This window comes from Alternaria dauci, chromosome 1 (assembly GCF_042100115.1).
Source record: "Alternaria dauci strain A2016 chromosome 1, whole genome shotgun sequence".
Taxonomy (NCBI): Eukaryota; Fungi; Ascomycota; class Dothideomycetes; order Pleosporales; family Pleosporaceae; genus Alternaria; species Alternaria dauci.
This window is the reverse complement of record NC_091272.1, coordinates 6565108-6581846: the sequence shown is the minus strand read 5'-3', so window position 1 is coordinate 6581846 and position 16739 is coordinate 6565108. Positions and strand designations below refer to the sequence as shown.

The 16739-nt window shown below is 53.6% G+C and overlaps 5 protein-coding genes across 5 annotated transcripts; 2 read left to right on the top strand and 3 right to left on the bottom strand.

Moving 5' to 3' along the window:
- Nucleotides 1–16: 16 nt before the first annotated feature.
- ACET3X_002034 (uncharacterized protein) lies at nucleotides 17–958 on the top strand (the record flags this gene model as incomplete). The annotated part of the gene is made up of 1 exon (XM_069447392.1): nucleotides 17–958. One exon carries the CDS (start codon nucleotides 17–19, stop codon nucleotides 956–958), a length of 942 nt encoding a protein of 313 aa, XP_069312276.1.
- A 439-nt stretch (nucleotides 959–1397) lies between these two features.
- ACET3X_002033 (uncharacterized protein) lies at nucleotides 1398–2979 on the bottom strand (the record flags this gene model as incomplete). Its single annotated transcript, XM_069447391.1, has 5 exons — nucleotides 1398–1660; nucleotides 1716–1766; nucleotides 1818–2194; nucleotides 2521–2812; nucleotides 2868–2979. The coding sequence occupies 5 exons, from the start codon at nucleotides 2977–2979 to the stop codon at nucleotides 1398–1400; spliced, it is 1095 nt and encodes a 364-aa protein (XP_069312275.1).
- Nucleotides 2980–7613: 4634 nt separating this feature from the next.
- On the top strand, nucleotides 7614–9471 carry ACET3X_002032 (uncharacterized protein; the record flags this gene model as incomplete). The annotated part of the gene is made up of 4 exons (XM_069447390.1): nucleotides 7614–7640; nucleotides 7687–8024; nucleotides 8077–9285; nucleotides 9336–9471. The coding sequence occupies 4 exons, from the start codon at nucleotides 7614–7616 to the stop codon at nucleotides 9469–9471; spliced, it is 1710 nt and encodes a 569-aa protein (XP_069312274.1).
- A 1597-nt stretch (nucleotides 9472–11068) lies between these two features.
- Nucleotides 11069–12757, bottom strand: ACET3X_002031 (uncharacterized protein; the record flags this gene model as incomplete). Its single annotated transcript, XM_069447389.1, has 1 exon — nucleotides 11069–12757. The coding sequence occupies one exon, from the start codon at nucleotides 12755–12757 to the stop codon at nucleotides 11069–11071; it is 1689 nt and encodes a 562-aa protein (XP_069312273.1).
- Nucleotides 12758–13332: 575 nt separating this feature from the next.
- On the bottom strand, nucleotides 13333–15253 carry ACET3X_002030 (uncharacterized protein; the record flags this gene model as incomplete). The annotated part of the gene is made up of 4 exons (XM_069447388.1): nucleotides 13333–13655; nucleotides 13715–14421; nucleotides 14471–14765; nucleotides 14815–15253. The coding sequence occupies 4 exons, from the start codon at nucleotides 15251–15253 to the stop codon at nucleotides 13333–13335; spliced, it is 1764 nt and encodes a 587-aa protein (XP_069312272.1).
- Nucleotides 15254–16739: the final 1486 nt, after the last annotated feature.

The window sequence follows — 16739 nt, the reverse complement described above, 5'->3', positions numbered from 1 at the left end:
ATCTCTCCCATCAAACATGTCCTCCCCCACACCCTCCATCCTCCTCCTCGGCGCCGGCGAACTAGGCCAAGCACTCCTCCCTCATCTCTCCCACCTCCCCAACACGCACCTCACACTCGGCGTCCGCTCACCCACCAAATACACCAACCTCACATCCCCCAACCTTTCTCTCACACCCATCGACCTCACTTCTCCATCCCCGCTCCTCTCAGAAACCTTTGCCAACTACGACATCCTCATATCCTGCACGGGATTCGGCGCAGACCCGTCGTCCGTCCTCAAACTCGCACACGAAGTCCTTGTCGCGGGGACACTCCGGCGCTCTCGTGGTCAATCAAAACTATGGTATTTTCCCTGGCAGTGGGGCGTTGATTACGATGTCACTGGTGACGGAGAGGGTCTGATGCCGTTATTTGGTGCGCAGCGCGATGTACGCGAGTTACTGAGGCAAAAGGCGGAAGAGAGTCATGTGTGCTGGACGGTGGTTAGTACGGGCATCTTCATGTCTTTTCTGTTTGAGCCGTTTTGGGGGATGGTGGATAGGAGGAACGAGGAAGAAGGGGGGAGGATAGTAGTGCGTTGTCTGCGGGACTGGACGCATAGAGTTACTGTTACGCACGTCGACGACATCGGACGGGTTGTGGCCAGGATCCTTGCACCGGATTCGACTGTCGAGGCGATGAACCGTGTGGTTTATGTAGCTGGGGATACGGTGAGCTATGCGCAGTTGGCTGGTATTGTCAGGAGGGTGTCTGGCAAGGAAGTCAAACAGGAGACGTGGAGCATCGAGTATTTGAAGAATCAACTTGATGCGGACCCAGATGACGGAATTAAAAAGTATAGGCTAGTGTTTGCGAGGGACGGCGTGTGGTGGGACATGGACAAGACGGTGAATGTGGCGCTGGGCATGGAGATGATGGACGTGGAGACGTATGCTAGGGATTTGTTCAGCAAATGAGACTACGTTTGGCAAGCGTGGGACATGAGCATGCATGGCGTCTTGATGGTTCTACACTTTTGTACGTTTCGTACGATCATGAATAAATTGTTCGACTAGTCTTACTACATGGCGTGAGCTCATAGGATCGCAACAGCCCGTGTATGAAACATACTGGTTGCCGAAATGAAGCTTCGATGCCTTTGCATCTGCACCAGCTTCCCTCGTTCATGCAGGTCAAGAGTACCAGCACGTCGCATCATGCCTTCTACATCCACGCAAGAGCCACAGCATTCGCGCCCGTGGCTGCTCCGTGTCCTCGGCCACAACCCCTCATAGAAACACCGGGTATATCTTCCTCGCCCTCTCTCTTCCTCTTCACCCCCAGATGACTCATCGCAAGTCCATAGTTGTCGTGACCAAAAGCAGGTATCATTCCTCCGTGCGCATCGGGTCGGTTCTAACGTCCCGGCGGTCCAGGAGGATATCTGCCTGGGGGCCCACCGGGTGGCATGCCCATACCGCCAGGCGGCGGGTACGGCATGCCTCCAGGAGGTGAGCTTGCATTTCCTGGTGGTGGGAAAGGGAACGGAGGCATGCCCTGAGGTGGGCCGCCGCCCATGTGTGGTGGTGGAAAGGGCGGCATGTTAGGAGGCATCCCGCCAGGGCCCGGGGGCATGCCTTGCGGTGGGAAGGGCGGCATTCCATTTGGTGGCATCGGGGCTATGGCACTGTCAGCATAGAACTGGTAGGTGGTGACTGATCATAAGCAACTTACGACCTCCGCGGCCCATGAACTGTGGTGGCATTCCACCCATAGGCGGCATGCCTGCATCTGTTAGCACGCTTGCTGTTACTCGTAGCGCTCGATGCAACTCACCTGGTGGTGGGAATCCAGGCATCCCCATAGGAGGCATTCCCATGGGCGGCATTCCAGCCATAGGCCCTCCCGGGAAGCCGCCAGCCAGGTTTTGCTGGAACAGCGGGTTGGCCTGTCCTTCTGTGTTGTACGCGTCGGTGATGCTGTTGATGACTTGCTGTGTCTGGTCGCTCGAGATCTGCTCGTAGTAGGCCTGCACGTTGCGGAGGTGGTTGCGCCCGTTGTTATGCGCCTTGCGCACGCTCATGCTGTCGTGCGTGAGGTAGACATCGCAGTAGTCGCAAAAAAACTTGGGCATCGCGTATCGGTTGTTTGTCGAGTCGCCGAAATGGGAAATGGGTGGTAGTGGAGTTGGTTGCGAAGTTGCGCGTGAAGTGCTGGGGGCGCGTCGCAAGAGCTCAGAACTCGAAGAATACCGTCGGCCATGGATGCGCCGATGGCTTAGCGCCGCCCGTTCACGTGCTCTCGCCTGCAGTCGTCTTTTCAGCCTCACACACCATCCCCCGCATCATTTCGCATCGCTCATCGACTTCAACCATGGAATCAACCTTGTTGCATCCCGAGGTCATGATTCTCGCTAAGAATCAGGATTGTACATTGGCATTTCCATAATTTCCAACAGACGCCATCCAGTAGATCCCTCATCGCCAGTCATCCAAACCTTGGAACACTCCTGTCGCATCTCAGTCTGCCATCGTCCTACTTAGGATCATGCGCTGACACCTCGATTTCCACCCGCATATCATCCTCGCCCAGTTTCACCACGCCTACACACGTCCAAATCGGTTCGTGATCCGGTACCCATTTCCTAAAGTTCCGCACCATAGCACCCATCGCTACATCGTTCAACGGGATATGGTAAGAGTTTACGCGAAACACCTGCGACCACCCCTTTCCTCCAGCATTCTTCAGAGCGAGCTCTACATTCTCGAATGCTTGGTCGATCTGTGCGTTGATGTCTTCGGGTATGACCTCGGTCTGGGGGTCCCATCCACCTGAGAGAGCAAGTGTTAGTATCTGGAGATTCTCGGCCATGGGCATGTGGGTTACCTTGGCCTGCACATTCGATGCGATCACCCACGCGCACTGCTTGGCTGTATTTGATGTTCTTTTTCGCTGATTCGCCCTTGCCGGGGTATGCGTAGTATTGGAGGTGCGACATGATGCTTGGGATGATTCGAATTACCGTACTGCCCTTTCTCAGCGTATAAATTGGTAGTGGCAGGCCTTCAGCGGATGGCAGCACTTGTTATGTATCACCATCGGCATATGCCGTCGGCGCTCAACAATGCCGAGAATGCTTGCAAATCTGGCCGCCGACTATGTTCCGTCGTTTTTGAAGCTCTGTGGCAGGTGGCTCTTTCCCCACAACTTTGCTGATCCAGCAATCGCCAAGATGCTTTTGTTTGACGGCCAAGTTGGTTTCACTAGTACTATTCGTTCGTGTCCTTTAGCGCGTACTGCACCAGACCCAATGCAGAGATGGATTCTGATTTAGCGTTGTGTAGTCGGGCAGATATACACCCAATGTCATGGCAACCAAGACGTCATCGGACACCACCAGGAGACTCACAGGCTGCTATACACACTCATATGGCCCCAGTGTAGAGTCACACGGCCCAGACCCGAATACATTATTGTTTACGAGAGTCCCTGCTAGAAGGGCAGAGTTGCTCATGCATTTAGCCATATCATGTTTCCCCCTTGCAGCGAATCTTGATGCTCTGGGGGAGGCAGTGGGGATGAAGCACAACTCGACTCGTGGTTGGCTCATTCCCACTACGTGATGCATCGTTGTCATGTGTGACTCAGCAAGCCGACAGCCTTGAAGTTGAAGTTTGGTCAGTACCACACATTTGTTACCGAAATATGTAACAGATGGCAAGTAAAAGGGCGCAGCACGTTCAACTCACTACTCATCGTTGGCTGGCCGGCTGCTGGCTTCTCTTGTGGCAGAGCTTATCCTGCCTGTGTAACTTCTTCTTTTGGAAATTGCGCCAGTTAGGGCGCACTGTCAAGAAGTGTAGCGGTAAGGATGGATTCACTCATCACCTTCATCCATCAGCGCACGGATATTTGCTTTGAAGACCCTGCTTCCTTGCATGTATAAATTACAGCCCATAGACGAGCTCTTCGAACAACACGTCCAGCACCAAAAAAATCTTGACCAAGATGACGCGCCACTCCAGTCGCCAGCAATGGCAAGAGCCAAATCCGGCCGAAGAAGCAGCAAGTGCAACATGCATGACATCCCTATGAACTGATACTGACAAAATCTTCAGAGCTCAATCTGCGCTAAGATCAATGAGTACATCCTTCACAAGCGCCGCGAGGACCCGACCTTCCATGCGAACACGCTCGGCCTCAAGGTGCGACCGCAAATGACCCTGGAGGGTCTGCGTACTTGCTACAGCTTTATTGGTACGAGTCGGCGCCACAACCACGTACGAATCCGCTACAAACCGTCGCGGTCAAACCGTTCAGACGCTTCACTCGCTGCTCCCCTAGCAGAGCTACAGGTCAGCGAAGGCCGTAGATGGTGGCCTCTGCGTAAATGGATCGATTATCGGTATGGACACAAAATCTTTGACGCAGACACCGGGCTTGTAAGTGCGCTTCGGAATCGATATGAGGCACTATATTGACAGGAATGTAGCTCGTCAACTACTATACGTTGGGGGCTCATCTACTTGAGCTCCGCAAGACTGACCCTGACTCATGGAAGCACACATTGCTCGCTGACATCTCAACAAAGGCTTTCCAGGATGGCACCTTCTTTTCACCCAGGAGATTGGGCAAGGGGGAAATACCAACAAGGCTGGAGATACGCCAACGACCATCATCGCTGCTTGTTTCCGGTTCCGTATTGGCTTTCTTGCGCGATCTAGAGATCGGGCTACCAGGCCAATGGATGCCGTTCCTGGACTGGTTTGCAAAAAAGCTAAAACCCTTCCGGCTATTGGAGCTACCTCTTGAGCTCCGCTTCGAGATATACCAACATATCATAGGGCGGTATATATGGCCTCGTGTTGCCGATGAGTCCGAGACTCGAGCTCACTCTACATCGCCGTCCGGACGACAAGTACTAATCTATGGTCAGCCGGAGTATTGCACCTTTGGTTCTCCCCGGCCCGTGCGTTATAGGACTTGCTCTCAGTACAACTTTGATCCGGCTGTAAACAACGCATCTGAAATGTCAAACATACAATTTGTATGCAAGCAAGTTAGATCCGAATTCCGCCACATCACCAAAACAACAACGACTCCGCATTTCCCAAATCCATCTACACTTTTCGAGGCACTATCTCATTTGCCGGGAAAACATCTTCGACATATATCTCTTGGTTTTCCTAACAATACCTATCTCTATTTGCTTGGCATCATAGGCAATCGCGTAATCAATACCCCTGGTAGGGGCGTAAGAGCCGTCCTAGGTCTTCTTCCAACACTAAGTCGCCTTGATTTTCACTTTCAAGTGTCTCTCCCCCCGCGAGTTGTAAAAATGTCGGATCGTAGGTGGCACTTGGTCTCTCACGATTCCTGGTACCAACTTTCGCGGCCTGCCTATGCCGACGACATGACTTGTCAGAAGACCTTCGTAGACTGGTTCTTTACACTCGCGCTGGAGAAACTTCGTGTTATCCCAACCGTAACGTCCTCTGGACATGTCAAGGATAGTAGTCGTACCAAGTGGGAGGCTATCTTACGCGACGAGCGCCATGGTACGTTTCATGATCTCTCCGCCGATAGGCAAGTGATTATGTCCAACTATATGCGGCGTGATCAGTAAGTCGCACTCCTTCACTTTGTTTTTCAACTCTTGATGAAACACGTTCTGACCATCTCTTGCCAGTCCTCCGCTATGCTTCTGTAAGCGGCCATGCCACTGGTGGAAAGAATACGGTCCACCTCCCTATGGCGAGCCGCCCAACTTTGAACTACCACTCGCTTGGGGCGCAGATCAACTACAATACGACCCTAGTCTCCACGATCGGTTCTCATGCAAAGGTTGATGGGTTTGGGGATTGGGAAGACGGAAGTGAGAGAAATGGAGAGTCATGGAGAGAGAGAACTATCAGTGCAGGACGATAATGAAATGTGCGTTGGCCAGATATACGACCTTGCGATATGGTAGACAAAATGAAGATATGACCAAAATATCGTGATTCAATGGAAGATTGATAAAGTGCTTGGCGATTACGCAATCGCCAGCAAGTGCCATAGCAGCTACTCGTCGCAGAACCCGCGGTCATACAAAACTCTTCCTCAAAGTTATTGTCGTCGAACACATTGGCTGGCCATGGGGGGTATTTGAAGCCGAGCGGTTCCCAAGTTCACCAGACTGGCCAGTGACATGGGATCCCTGCAACCCCTTGGCCTCGCTGTTTCAAACCTACCGTACGATGTTGCAGGCGAGAAACAAGAGAATGCATCCTAGGCACATATTGTAGGAGAAGACATATACATGGAGAGTTTTGGGAATGATGTGAAGACATCCAGCTCGTTCCGCCACGATGCTACCCTTGGCCTGTACTGGGCAAAAACGGAGCACTTACTCCAAGAATGGCGGGACTTACACGGACGTGTAGTAGAATGAAATTACCGTGTACTTTTGGGCTACGAAAGAGTGCCACATGAGCTGTACTGAGCACGTATTTGGCATCTAGTCCATCATGATATGACCCTAATGCCGGAGATAAGACCGTGTGCGTATTGTGAAGTACTGCGAACGTATCCTAGGTTTCGATATCCACTTGCGCATATAAGCTGTAATCGATGCCATGCGCGAAGTGGTGCGTAAGGTCTTATCAGAAGATAGGGGCAACGGTGGTTGCCATAGAGGTAAGGCATGAGGGTCATCACAGATGCTATTTGAGAAGAATGGAACAGAGCGAATGAAGTATAACTCGGGGTCAAACGGCATGGTATCTTACCAGGATGAAAATCGCGACGCCCAACTGATAATGCTGGTGTCGTAATCTCGACGTTCTGGTCCTTGTGTGGCGTCTTCCCCAGCACTTCCCCGCATCGCACTAGTGACGTAGCGCGAGATAGCGCGGCTCGGTAGTTACACAAGTCGCTCCAAAACTCACTCACCATCATCATACCATCACTCTTTTGATCAAGTATCCGCGCAATCGGCTCAGGTCTCAGCTAATCTTACGCACGCAGCATTGCCGAACGAGCTGTGACTGTACACGGGCTCATTTGCGGCGCAACTCATTCGGCTCCGCTCCATCCTGAATCTGGGGTAGAAACACCATCCGTGCGGAGCTGCGAGCATGGGTACGTATCGGTGTGCTAAAGCTAGATTCGAGCTATCACATGTACAAGGATTCTGAGTGGACAGCGCTCCCGGACATGCATTTGCCGTCGATAAGTAGCTAGGAGAGATGAGACGGCACAACCGTCCACCACTTGTGGACGATGCGGAGATCCTGGCGGCTGGGTGTCAAATCGTCTCATAAATATCTACCGGTAGACGCTCAGCCACGCGTCGGCCTTATTTTTGTGTATACATCAGCCTTTCGTCTTGGAAACGCCTCCAACTACAACTGCCGAACTATCGTGCCAGCTCGCGGAGCTATTCTACCGACTGTTGATGCTCGATAACAAGCTACTGCTGAGCTCTACCTCGGAATTAGGGGAGGAGTCACGTTACAGAAGTACCGAAATTGGGTTAGAGAGCCTTGAGGTCGCGCGATTTCGGCTATAGCAGAAGATACATATGCTTTGCTGCGTCCCGGAGCTGACCACGACCATCGCTACTTTCGCAGAGTAGTTGCTGAACCCACCATGGATGCTCACGACTTCAATGAAGATGTAAGGCTCCATCCTAGTCGATCTTCGATGGTACTAACAAGAGTAGGAACGCCGGCAGCTGGAAGCAGAGCTTCACACGGAGATTCTCCCCGGCACGGAGGTTATGGCAGATGTTGGCTCACATCACTTCGTCAAGGGCACACATCGCGAAGTTCTCGTCCCACAACCTAGTGACGATCCCAACGATCCACTTAACTGGAGCACTGGGTGGAAGCTAGCATGTATCATCTCAGCGTCCATGGTTACATTTACGCAAGGATTTGGACCGCTAGCTCTGGCACCTATGTTTCCAGCACTCATCGAAGCTTTCAACACCGATCTGGCGGGAGCAGTGCAATTCACTGGCGTATGTATCCTGGTCCTCGGATTCAGTAATTTCATCTGGTAGGTACACACATTGCATCATCGGACTCAAAGGTTAACAAGCAATCTCTAGGGTACCTATCAGCACGTCTTTCGGTCGTCGCCCCGTCTATCTCGCATCCCAACTCATCAACGTCGGTACATCGATATGGCGTGCCAGGTCCAACTCCTACAACTCCTTCATGGGCGCCTGCATCGTCAATGGTATCGGTGCTGGGCCAGCTGAGACCATCATGCCTGAGGTCATCGCCGACATCTTCTTCCTGCACGACCGCGGGAAGTGGAATACTCTGTACTGGGTCGTGTACATGGGCTCGCTCATGGTCGGTCCTATCGTATCTGGATCGATGACCGAGACGGTCGGCTGGCGCAGCTTCTGGTGGCTTAACACTGCCATCTTGGCCCTTTCGTTCTTCATGGTGGTGTTCATGTTTCCTGAAACAAGGTTCAAGCGTGCTTTGCCCGAGCACGCTGGGCAGAAGAGTGGCAGTTCCATCGAAGAGAAGACGAAAGCGACTACCCGGGAAGAGACCAACAGCTCTGATTCTGAAAAGGAAGCAAATCAAATTCACCACATCAATACCGCCAACTCTATCCTCCCTAGTACCACCGGTCTGGAGGCCTCGGAGACCGCACAGCGTGATCCCTTCCTGGGACGTGGTAAGCCCAGCAAATGGCAATGGAAGGTGTTTCAACCAAACGCCCACCCCTTCCGTTCCATCTTCCTTGACCTCTGGGTCCCTTGGAAGTTGTTCGCCTTCCCGATTGTCGAATTCGCCGCTTTCGTCGTCAGTTGGTCGTGCTCTAGCTTTCTCACCATCAACCTCACACAGAGTCAAGTCCTCGCTTTACCGCCGTACAACTTCAAGCCCATGACCGTCGGCTTCACCAACTTCGCTATCATGGTCGGCGCCTTTATCGGACTCTTTACAGCAGGTCCACTCAGCGACTGGGTCTCTGCGAGAAGCACGAGGAAGAACAATGGGATTCGCGAGCCGGAGATGCGCTTGCCGGCCATGATACCCTATGTCGTCATAATGCTTATTGGCAATATTGTTGTCGCCATAGGCTACGAGCGCAAGTGGCCGTGGGAGGCCATCATCATCATTGGTTACACTTGTGCTGGAATCCAAGTCGCAGCTCTACCCGGTATCGTCAGTACCTATGCCATTGACTCTTACAAGCCTGTAGCGGGGTCTTTGATGGTCGCCATCACTATCAATAAGAATCTGTGGGGCTATGGGTTTGGCAAGTTTATTACGCCTTGGAGCATAGAGGATGGGTAAGTTTTGAGCGTCTCAATACGCAATCTGCCATGACTAACGAGATTAGATTCATTCCGCCCATCATGACGAACGCAGGTCTCATTACGCTGTGGTGCTTGTTCGGTATATTGTTCTGGAAGAAAGGCAAGACGTTCCGTCGCTGGAGCAGGAACAGCAGCGTACACCGACAAAACGCTTTGTAGCACGCGACGTACGTCGTCCGGTCTTAGCTTCTTTCAGAACAGATCAGACATATACATCAGCCATCAAACTACCATATCCAGCCCCTCCTCCCTTCACTCCTCCTCCCTAACCACCACCGCCCTCTCCCTCCTCCCTCCCCCACCCACAGTATTCCTCTTCACATCCTCAGCAATCCACCCCGACTCATCCGCCTTGCCCTCCAAGTCCTCCCACCCATGCACCTCCATATCATCCAGCACCGCATTATTCTGCCTCAACCACTGCCAATGCAACACCACCTGACACACCATCGCCATTAACCTCACGCCTCGCCACCCCGCTACCTGCTCGTCCCCTAGCAAGAGATAGCTGTCTAAATCTGTGACGTGATGTTTCATCCGCTCACGCACGCCGTGCGTCGTGAAGCCACCTGCTGGCGCTGTGATCAAAGTCGGTATTATGTTGGGCAGGAGGGCGCGTCTATATGGGAATTTTGTTTTGGTGCCTGCGCTCACGTATACTGGTGCTACAGGCTCTTTGACTCGCGACAAGGATGGTGGTGGTTCCGATGCTACAGTAACAGCTTGATCGCGATGATGTGTGCCTGCTTCCATTTTCCATTCACGAAGCATATCGTAGCGCAAGACGAGGCGCATAGCGAGTTGTTTTTTTGCGTTGTAGAGACGTGCCATTAGGGCTCTGTTTTCTGCGATTTGCTCTGGGAGGAGGGTACGCGTGAGTAGGAAGAGTAGTTCTTCGGTTATATAACGAGCGAGTTCCGGCGTGTTGGCGTGAAGAGATTGGAAGAGCGCTGGCCAGTTTGTTGTACTATCCACGGGCTTGAGCAGCGTGTCGATGATCTTCTGTAGACCTGACGAGATGAGGCCGACAAAGGTCAGTTTCTCCACTACGCCGCATATAGTTTCGTAACCAGGGGGAAAGGAAACAACGGTACTTACCCGGCGTAACCCCATGATCAGAGATACAAAGACGTCCCCACTCTTGAACCGCATCCAAACTCCTCTCCAGACTTCCCTCAAACGGACTGGGGTACGTTGGCGGGAGAACATAATGCGCCGGGAGTACCCTGACACCAGCTCTCTTCTCGCCCTTGTCATCTGTGGTATCGGCGACAGAGGGTGATGCTACTTCACTGGCGATGCTGGTAGCGCGGACGCCGCGACCGAGTCGCTGAGGTGGTGGTGGAGGGGGTGTCGGACGCGGTGTAGTGAAGGACGAGTCAGAGCGTATGCTTTGGACGCTTTGGGCGCGAGCAGGGCGTTGGAAGGTGCGGCGATTGGGGGTGGAGGTCGCCATCTTGGGGTTTGTATGGAGGGGATGGAGACGGAGTCGTTCGTGTAGGTTGGTCTAGGGTGAGGGTGGTAAAAGAAATCTGAGTTCGAGAATACTACGCGTAAATGAGAGCGGGATATTGTGATGCCGTGGTCGTAGGGATGGAGGTGAGAGTGAAGGTGGAAATAGATGATTGTCACTCATGATCATCACGGCAAGAAGTGAGTGTGGTTCAGCAGAGCATCTGACGACGAGAATGAGTTTGTTCTTTTGCATGGTCAGTATACTACTTTGCAAGAATGCAACACCACCAGCATCGCCCGCTCAAACCTTAAGAGCCCTTTCCTGCATCTGCTCCCCACTCGCATCTGCAGGCGTCAAGCCCATCTTCGACGGTCCGCAAAGCTGCACGCCGTCCTTGCTAAACCTTGACCCGTGCACGGGGCAGTCCCAACTCTTCTCTGTACTATTCCAGCACACCACACCCTTGAGATGCGGGCACAGCGCCGAGAACTTGTGTATCTGACCGCCCTCATCCTTGTAAACAGCCAGAGGCTTCGTAGGGTTGGTGTTGAGAACACCGCCCTCGCCCGGCACAAGGTCTTCAATATCCTTGATATCCGACTGAGCGTAGCGCTTGTACTGTGCGTTGATTTGCAGGTCGTGGCTTATCATGCTGGTAGCAGACTTTGCAATGGACGCCAGACGTTTAGGATCGTAAGCCGAGATCCAGTCATTGGGTTGCTGAGTGATGGAATCCGCAATGAGTTTACCCGCTAGGACACCGTGAGTGAGGCCGTTGCCCGAGTCACCGGTGATGATGTAAATGTGTTTGTTGCCCTGGTTCTTGCCGATGAAAGCCATGTAGTCGACTGGCTCAAAGACCTGGCCGCTCCACTTGTAGTCGATTGTGGTTGCTTGCGGGAAGCGGGCGCGGGTCCATTCTTCGAGCTCCTTGAAGGGTGCGACAGTGTCAGCTTGGCCGACCTTGTGGTCGCCACCTCCCACGACCATGTAGTCGTCGTTTGCGTCGCACTCGGTGAGGCGGACGTACTTGTAGATTTCAGCCGAATCGTAGAAGAGGGCGTCTTCGACCGAGCCCTTGGGTACGCGGATGGCGATGCAGTAGGTGCGGTAGTATTCCTCCTCGGCGATGACGGACAGCTTCTGCAGCGGCACGCACGTTGCTTCGACGGCATCGGCACACTTGATCGTGTTTCCGTCGGCGGTCTGGACATATACGTCCTTGTGGCCCAGGCCCAAGATCTCTACACCCTTCTCCTTCACGTCAATGCATCGGGTGTTGGTGTAACACGAGAAGTTGGGCTGCTGCTTGAGGAAGTCGAGAACGCCGACGACGTACTTGGTGGGGTGGAACGTCGCCTGCTGAGGGTAGATGACAGCGTCGCTCTGATCGATGCTGCCCTCCCAGCCCTTGAGCTTGAACCCCTCCTTGTATTCCGTCACGATACCAAGCTCCTTGGCCTTGTTGCCGTCCTCAATCAAAGTCTTGATGTCGCTCGCATGGTCTTTGGAGCTCTTCGGGTACTGAGAGAAGTCGTAGCCGGGGAGATGGCGGTATTCGCACTCGATGCCGAGCTGCTTTGAGATCTCGCCAACGCGGTTGAGCGCCCAGGTATGCGACTCTGCAGCCGCCCTTGCGCCCTTGTCTCCGTGCTTCTTCGCAATCTCCGTGTAGCCGTCGTCAAGGTCGTTGGCAAGGTGGCCGCTCGTACGTCCAGTTTCGCCTGAGAGTACCTCGCGGCCCTCGATCAAGACGACGTTCAGCCCGCGAGTTACGAGCTCGTAGGCCACTGAGACACCAGAGATGCCCGCGCCGACGATGCACACGTCCGTCTCGAGGTCCTTGTCCAGCTTGGGGAACTTGGGTATGTTCTTGTACGGCAATTGATGGATCCAGACGGGATCAGTCTCTCCGCTGGTGTACATGAAGTGCTTTGGGTCGGATGTCTTGGCCGTAGCCACCGACGCGTCACTGCTCAGCGTCGCCATATTCGCTCGCTGTCTCGCAAAAAGGTACTTGGGCACTGGCTGCAGGCGGGGTGCAATTCTGCTGTATGGCGCTAGACGTACCGAGGATACACGTGCGGTGTTGCGTAGGAGAGGAGAGTGGAGGAGACGAGGAGCAGACAGCGACATGTCTTAACAGCAGGCAGGAGGTGCGGCGCGAGTGGTGAGCACGTGGAGGCACGCGGTGCTGTTTATGCCTGTCCAGTCAATAATCATGACGGGTTGATGTAATGGCGGGCGCTTCATTGGCCGGCCGCGTCGCGTGCGCCAGGAGGAAGCATTGGCAATGGTGTAGCTTTGACGATACCATGACGTGTGTTGTGCGTCCTCCGAGGATCATCAAGTGCCTGCAGACAGAGACGACTTGCAGTGCGCCGCCGGACGGTCAAGAGGATACAGAGACATTGGACTGATATGCGAGATCAACAAATATGTAATTGATACAAGAACAATAAAGGTGTTGCGATAAAACAGATGAAGCCTGTCCGCGGGCGCTGAAGTCTGACACGCTAAATTTCGACCGCGGCACGTCTGCACGTGACCTTCCCACCTCGTGATCAACGCCCTTTCAACAATCCCTCGGCAACATCTCTCAGCACAAACTTCTTGATCTTACCACTACCCGTCAGCGGCACTTCACCATCACAGTCCTCTCCGAGCCAGAAGATGTGCACCGGTGCCTTGTGCCTGCCCAGCACCTTGCGCACCCATGCCTGCACCTCTGCTAAGTCTGGCTTGTCCGTATCAGGCTCGTGTTGGAGGAAGGCAGCGGGCACTTCCACGTAGCGGGGGTGTGAGACGCCGACGACGATAGCGCGCGTGATTGACGGGTGTGCGACGAGACGTTCTTCGATCTCTAGGGGGTAGATGTTTTCGCCTCCTAGCATGCTGTTAGTACGCATGTCACGGGAGATGTGCTGATTACAGGGAGATACCCACCTCGGATGATGATATCCTTGAACCGTCCGGTGATGGTGCAGTACCCATCTACATCCAAGACTGCCTCGTCACCAGTGTGTAGCCACGGCTCGCCATACTCGTCGTGCACGATGAGTTCAGCCGTCTTCTCAGGATTCTCCCAGTAGCCGCGACAGATTTGGTATCCCGCGACGCAGAGCTCGCCCCTCACACCAATCGGCACGATGCGATCCTGATGGTCCACGATCTTGACCCGCGCATGAGGCAATACCGTTCCAACAGTAGTCAACCGCGCATGCAGCGAATCGTGCGTGTGCGCGTTGAACACAGTAGGGCTCGCTTCGGTAAGCCCATACGAAGATGTAAAGTCCGACATGTTGAGCTCGTTGACCATGCGCTCCATGAGCCACTTGGGCACTGGACTGCCGGCCACAATGCCCGTCCTAAGCTCACTTGTCCAGCCCTCTGGTCGCGGAACATCCATTATAGACTCCATCATAGCGGGTACACCGTGTAGAGCTGTGCAGCGTTCTGCGTCAATCGCGCGCATGCAGGCGACGGGATCGAAAGATTCGGCTGGGAAGACAATCTTCGCGCCGTGTGTGAGGCAAGCAAGCAGACCGAGGGTGAGACCGAAGCAATGGAAGAGAGGCGGCGGGCAGCAGAGGACATCGTTGGGTGTGAGATCCATGCGGTCGCCTATGAAGCGCGAGTTGTTGATCAGGTTGCTAAATGGTGTCAGTCGCGCGCCCGTCGAGCAGAAGAAGAGATGCTTACTGGTGCGTCAACATGGCAGCCTTTGGATTTCCGGTGCTGCCACTTGTGAATTGGAGATTCGCAACGTCGTAGGGACTTATTATGCTATCGAAGATATCCAGGATGTGCTCGGGAATATATTGGGCCCCTTCGATCAAGGACGAGTAGCTGACGAAGCTGTCGTGTTGGCCGCGTATCAGACATACAGTCTTGAGGTCTGGCAGTGTGGATGCGACATCGGGTTGGCTGAGCTTCTCCAGCAACGGTCCGTTGTCGAAGCGCGCAATTGTGGGAGTTGTGAAGAGTACCCTACATTCTGCTTTGGTCAGTCTCTTTCTCCTCTGCCATACGTCAAGAAAACTTACTTGTATGCTTCAGCGCGTACTCCATCTCTGTCGCCGTATACGTGTTGTTGAGCGTAACACAGATACCACCTACCCTTGCGCAGGCAAAGAATAATGCAATATACTTCTCGCAGTTACCGCTCATGATTCCTATCCTATCTCTCGGTCTCACACCCTCCTTCAGCAACGCTCTTGCTAGCAAACTCGACTCGTCCCATAGCTGCTGGTACGTCCACCGCGCGCCAGTCCAGGGAATGACAACAGCTTCATTCTCCGGGTAGCAGTCGACTTGTTTCCGGAGTAGTTGTGACAGGGTCAATTGGAGTAGTGGGGGATCTAATGGTCCGGAGACGATGGAGAGGTTGGGATATGGAGGTAGGATATAGGGGTCGATCTGGAGTAGTGTTTGGTTAAGACGTTGCAAGGCGTCGTTCCGCGATTGATCGTACAATTCCGCCATCTCGTTATCAGATCTTGCGATCCAACGTCGAAAGGTTACCGGACGAATACAGTATGCCGCCCGACTAGTTCACTATCTTGTGGTAGAAGGTACAAACTGGCGACCGAGATAATGAAAGGCGTAGAATGTGAACGATAGAGAAGCAACGGTATACAACAGTACCCAGAGACAGTCGAGCACTTGACGATGAACCTTCGAGGTACCAATCTCTGCCATAGCGATAACAACAGCGATAATGACGGTGCCTCTCGCCGATGGCTCGGATCTAAGCTTAACCACCAGCAGGACCAGGCCATCCTTTGATCTCCAATCCTGCCGTCTTCCGGAGCCAGAGGGCGCGAACATACGTAGTGGGTCACCTCTCATCCGTTGAGGGGCGAGGGCGAGGGGGGGACTCGAAACGCAAAAACAGCCCATGACATGGCTGGCTTGCTCAAACACACTCCACGCATAGCTCTACCTACTCTTTCCGGACACAACGCCGCGCTCAGTACTATCGCAAGTCTAGCAGGTCACCGTCAAGTGATGGGCATAAAATTTGTGTACCAAGCAAAGACAAGATCGGCAACTGGCTGGTCGCCGTGTTGTAGAACAGCGAACAGACTTGCACCGATGACAGCAAGCGGCGAAAAGCCACCACTGTCAGAGTACCTAGACGGCCCACAGGGGTCGGTCGGGGGGGGGGGGGGGCGTGGCCATGTCCATCCCATCTGATAAGATTAAACCGGCCATCATATCCGGCTGGCCGCTTGCTGCCTGCGACACCGGTCCCGTCACGCGTCGTATACGAGGTGCGTGCATATTGCATTGACGCGGGCTTGCGAAGAAAATTTTTATCAGATCGAAAAAAGGAAAAAAAATTAATCAGATGGAAGTGTGCGAGTAAGGCGCGCGCCGGGACAAGATGGGTGTGGAGGTGGGAAGGAATCCTAGTGTCTGGGCAATAGCTATCCCGTAAACTTCCTTGCATCCCGCTTGCTGACTGCGTGGTTTGTACGCAGCTGCCCCATCTGGCATCATAGTTGTCATGCTGATGCATCTGATTAAAAATTTCTTCAAGTCGCGTACCATCTGATTTCGGAAAGACATGCCGCGGACTATTTTTCTAGGGGGGGTTGCTTGCTTGCGCCAGTCGCAGTGCTGCATCGCCGTTACGTGTTGCATCCACACACACACACACACGTTCTCCACAAAGTGACCGATCCTAGTCGCCATACCCATCATCACGCCTCAGGCCCGGACGGACAAAGGCACTGTCACTCCACGCACCCCTTCTTAGGCGCCTGGTACTTGCGCCCGCCATGTAACAACGGATCAGATAATAAGGGAATGCGGCTAATTATCAGATCCGCGTCCTGCATGTACCAGCCGGGGTTGCTCCGGGCGCTATTGGCCAACGGGGGTGTGAGGTTATGTCATTTGTGACGTGAGTGTCGCCGGTTAGCGTGCGTTTTACGAGCATACTGCGAAATACGACGCTCAGCAG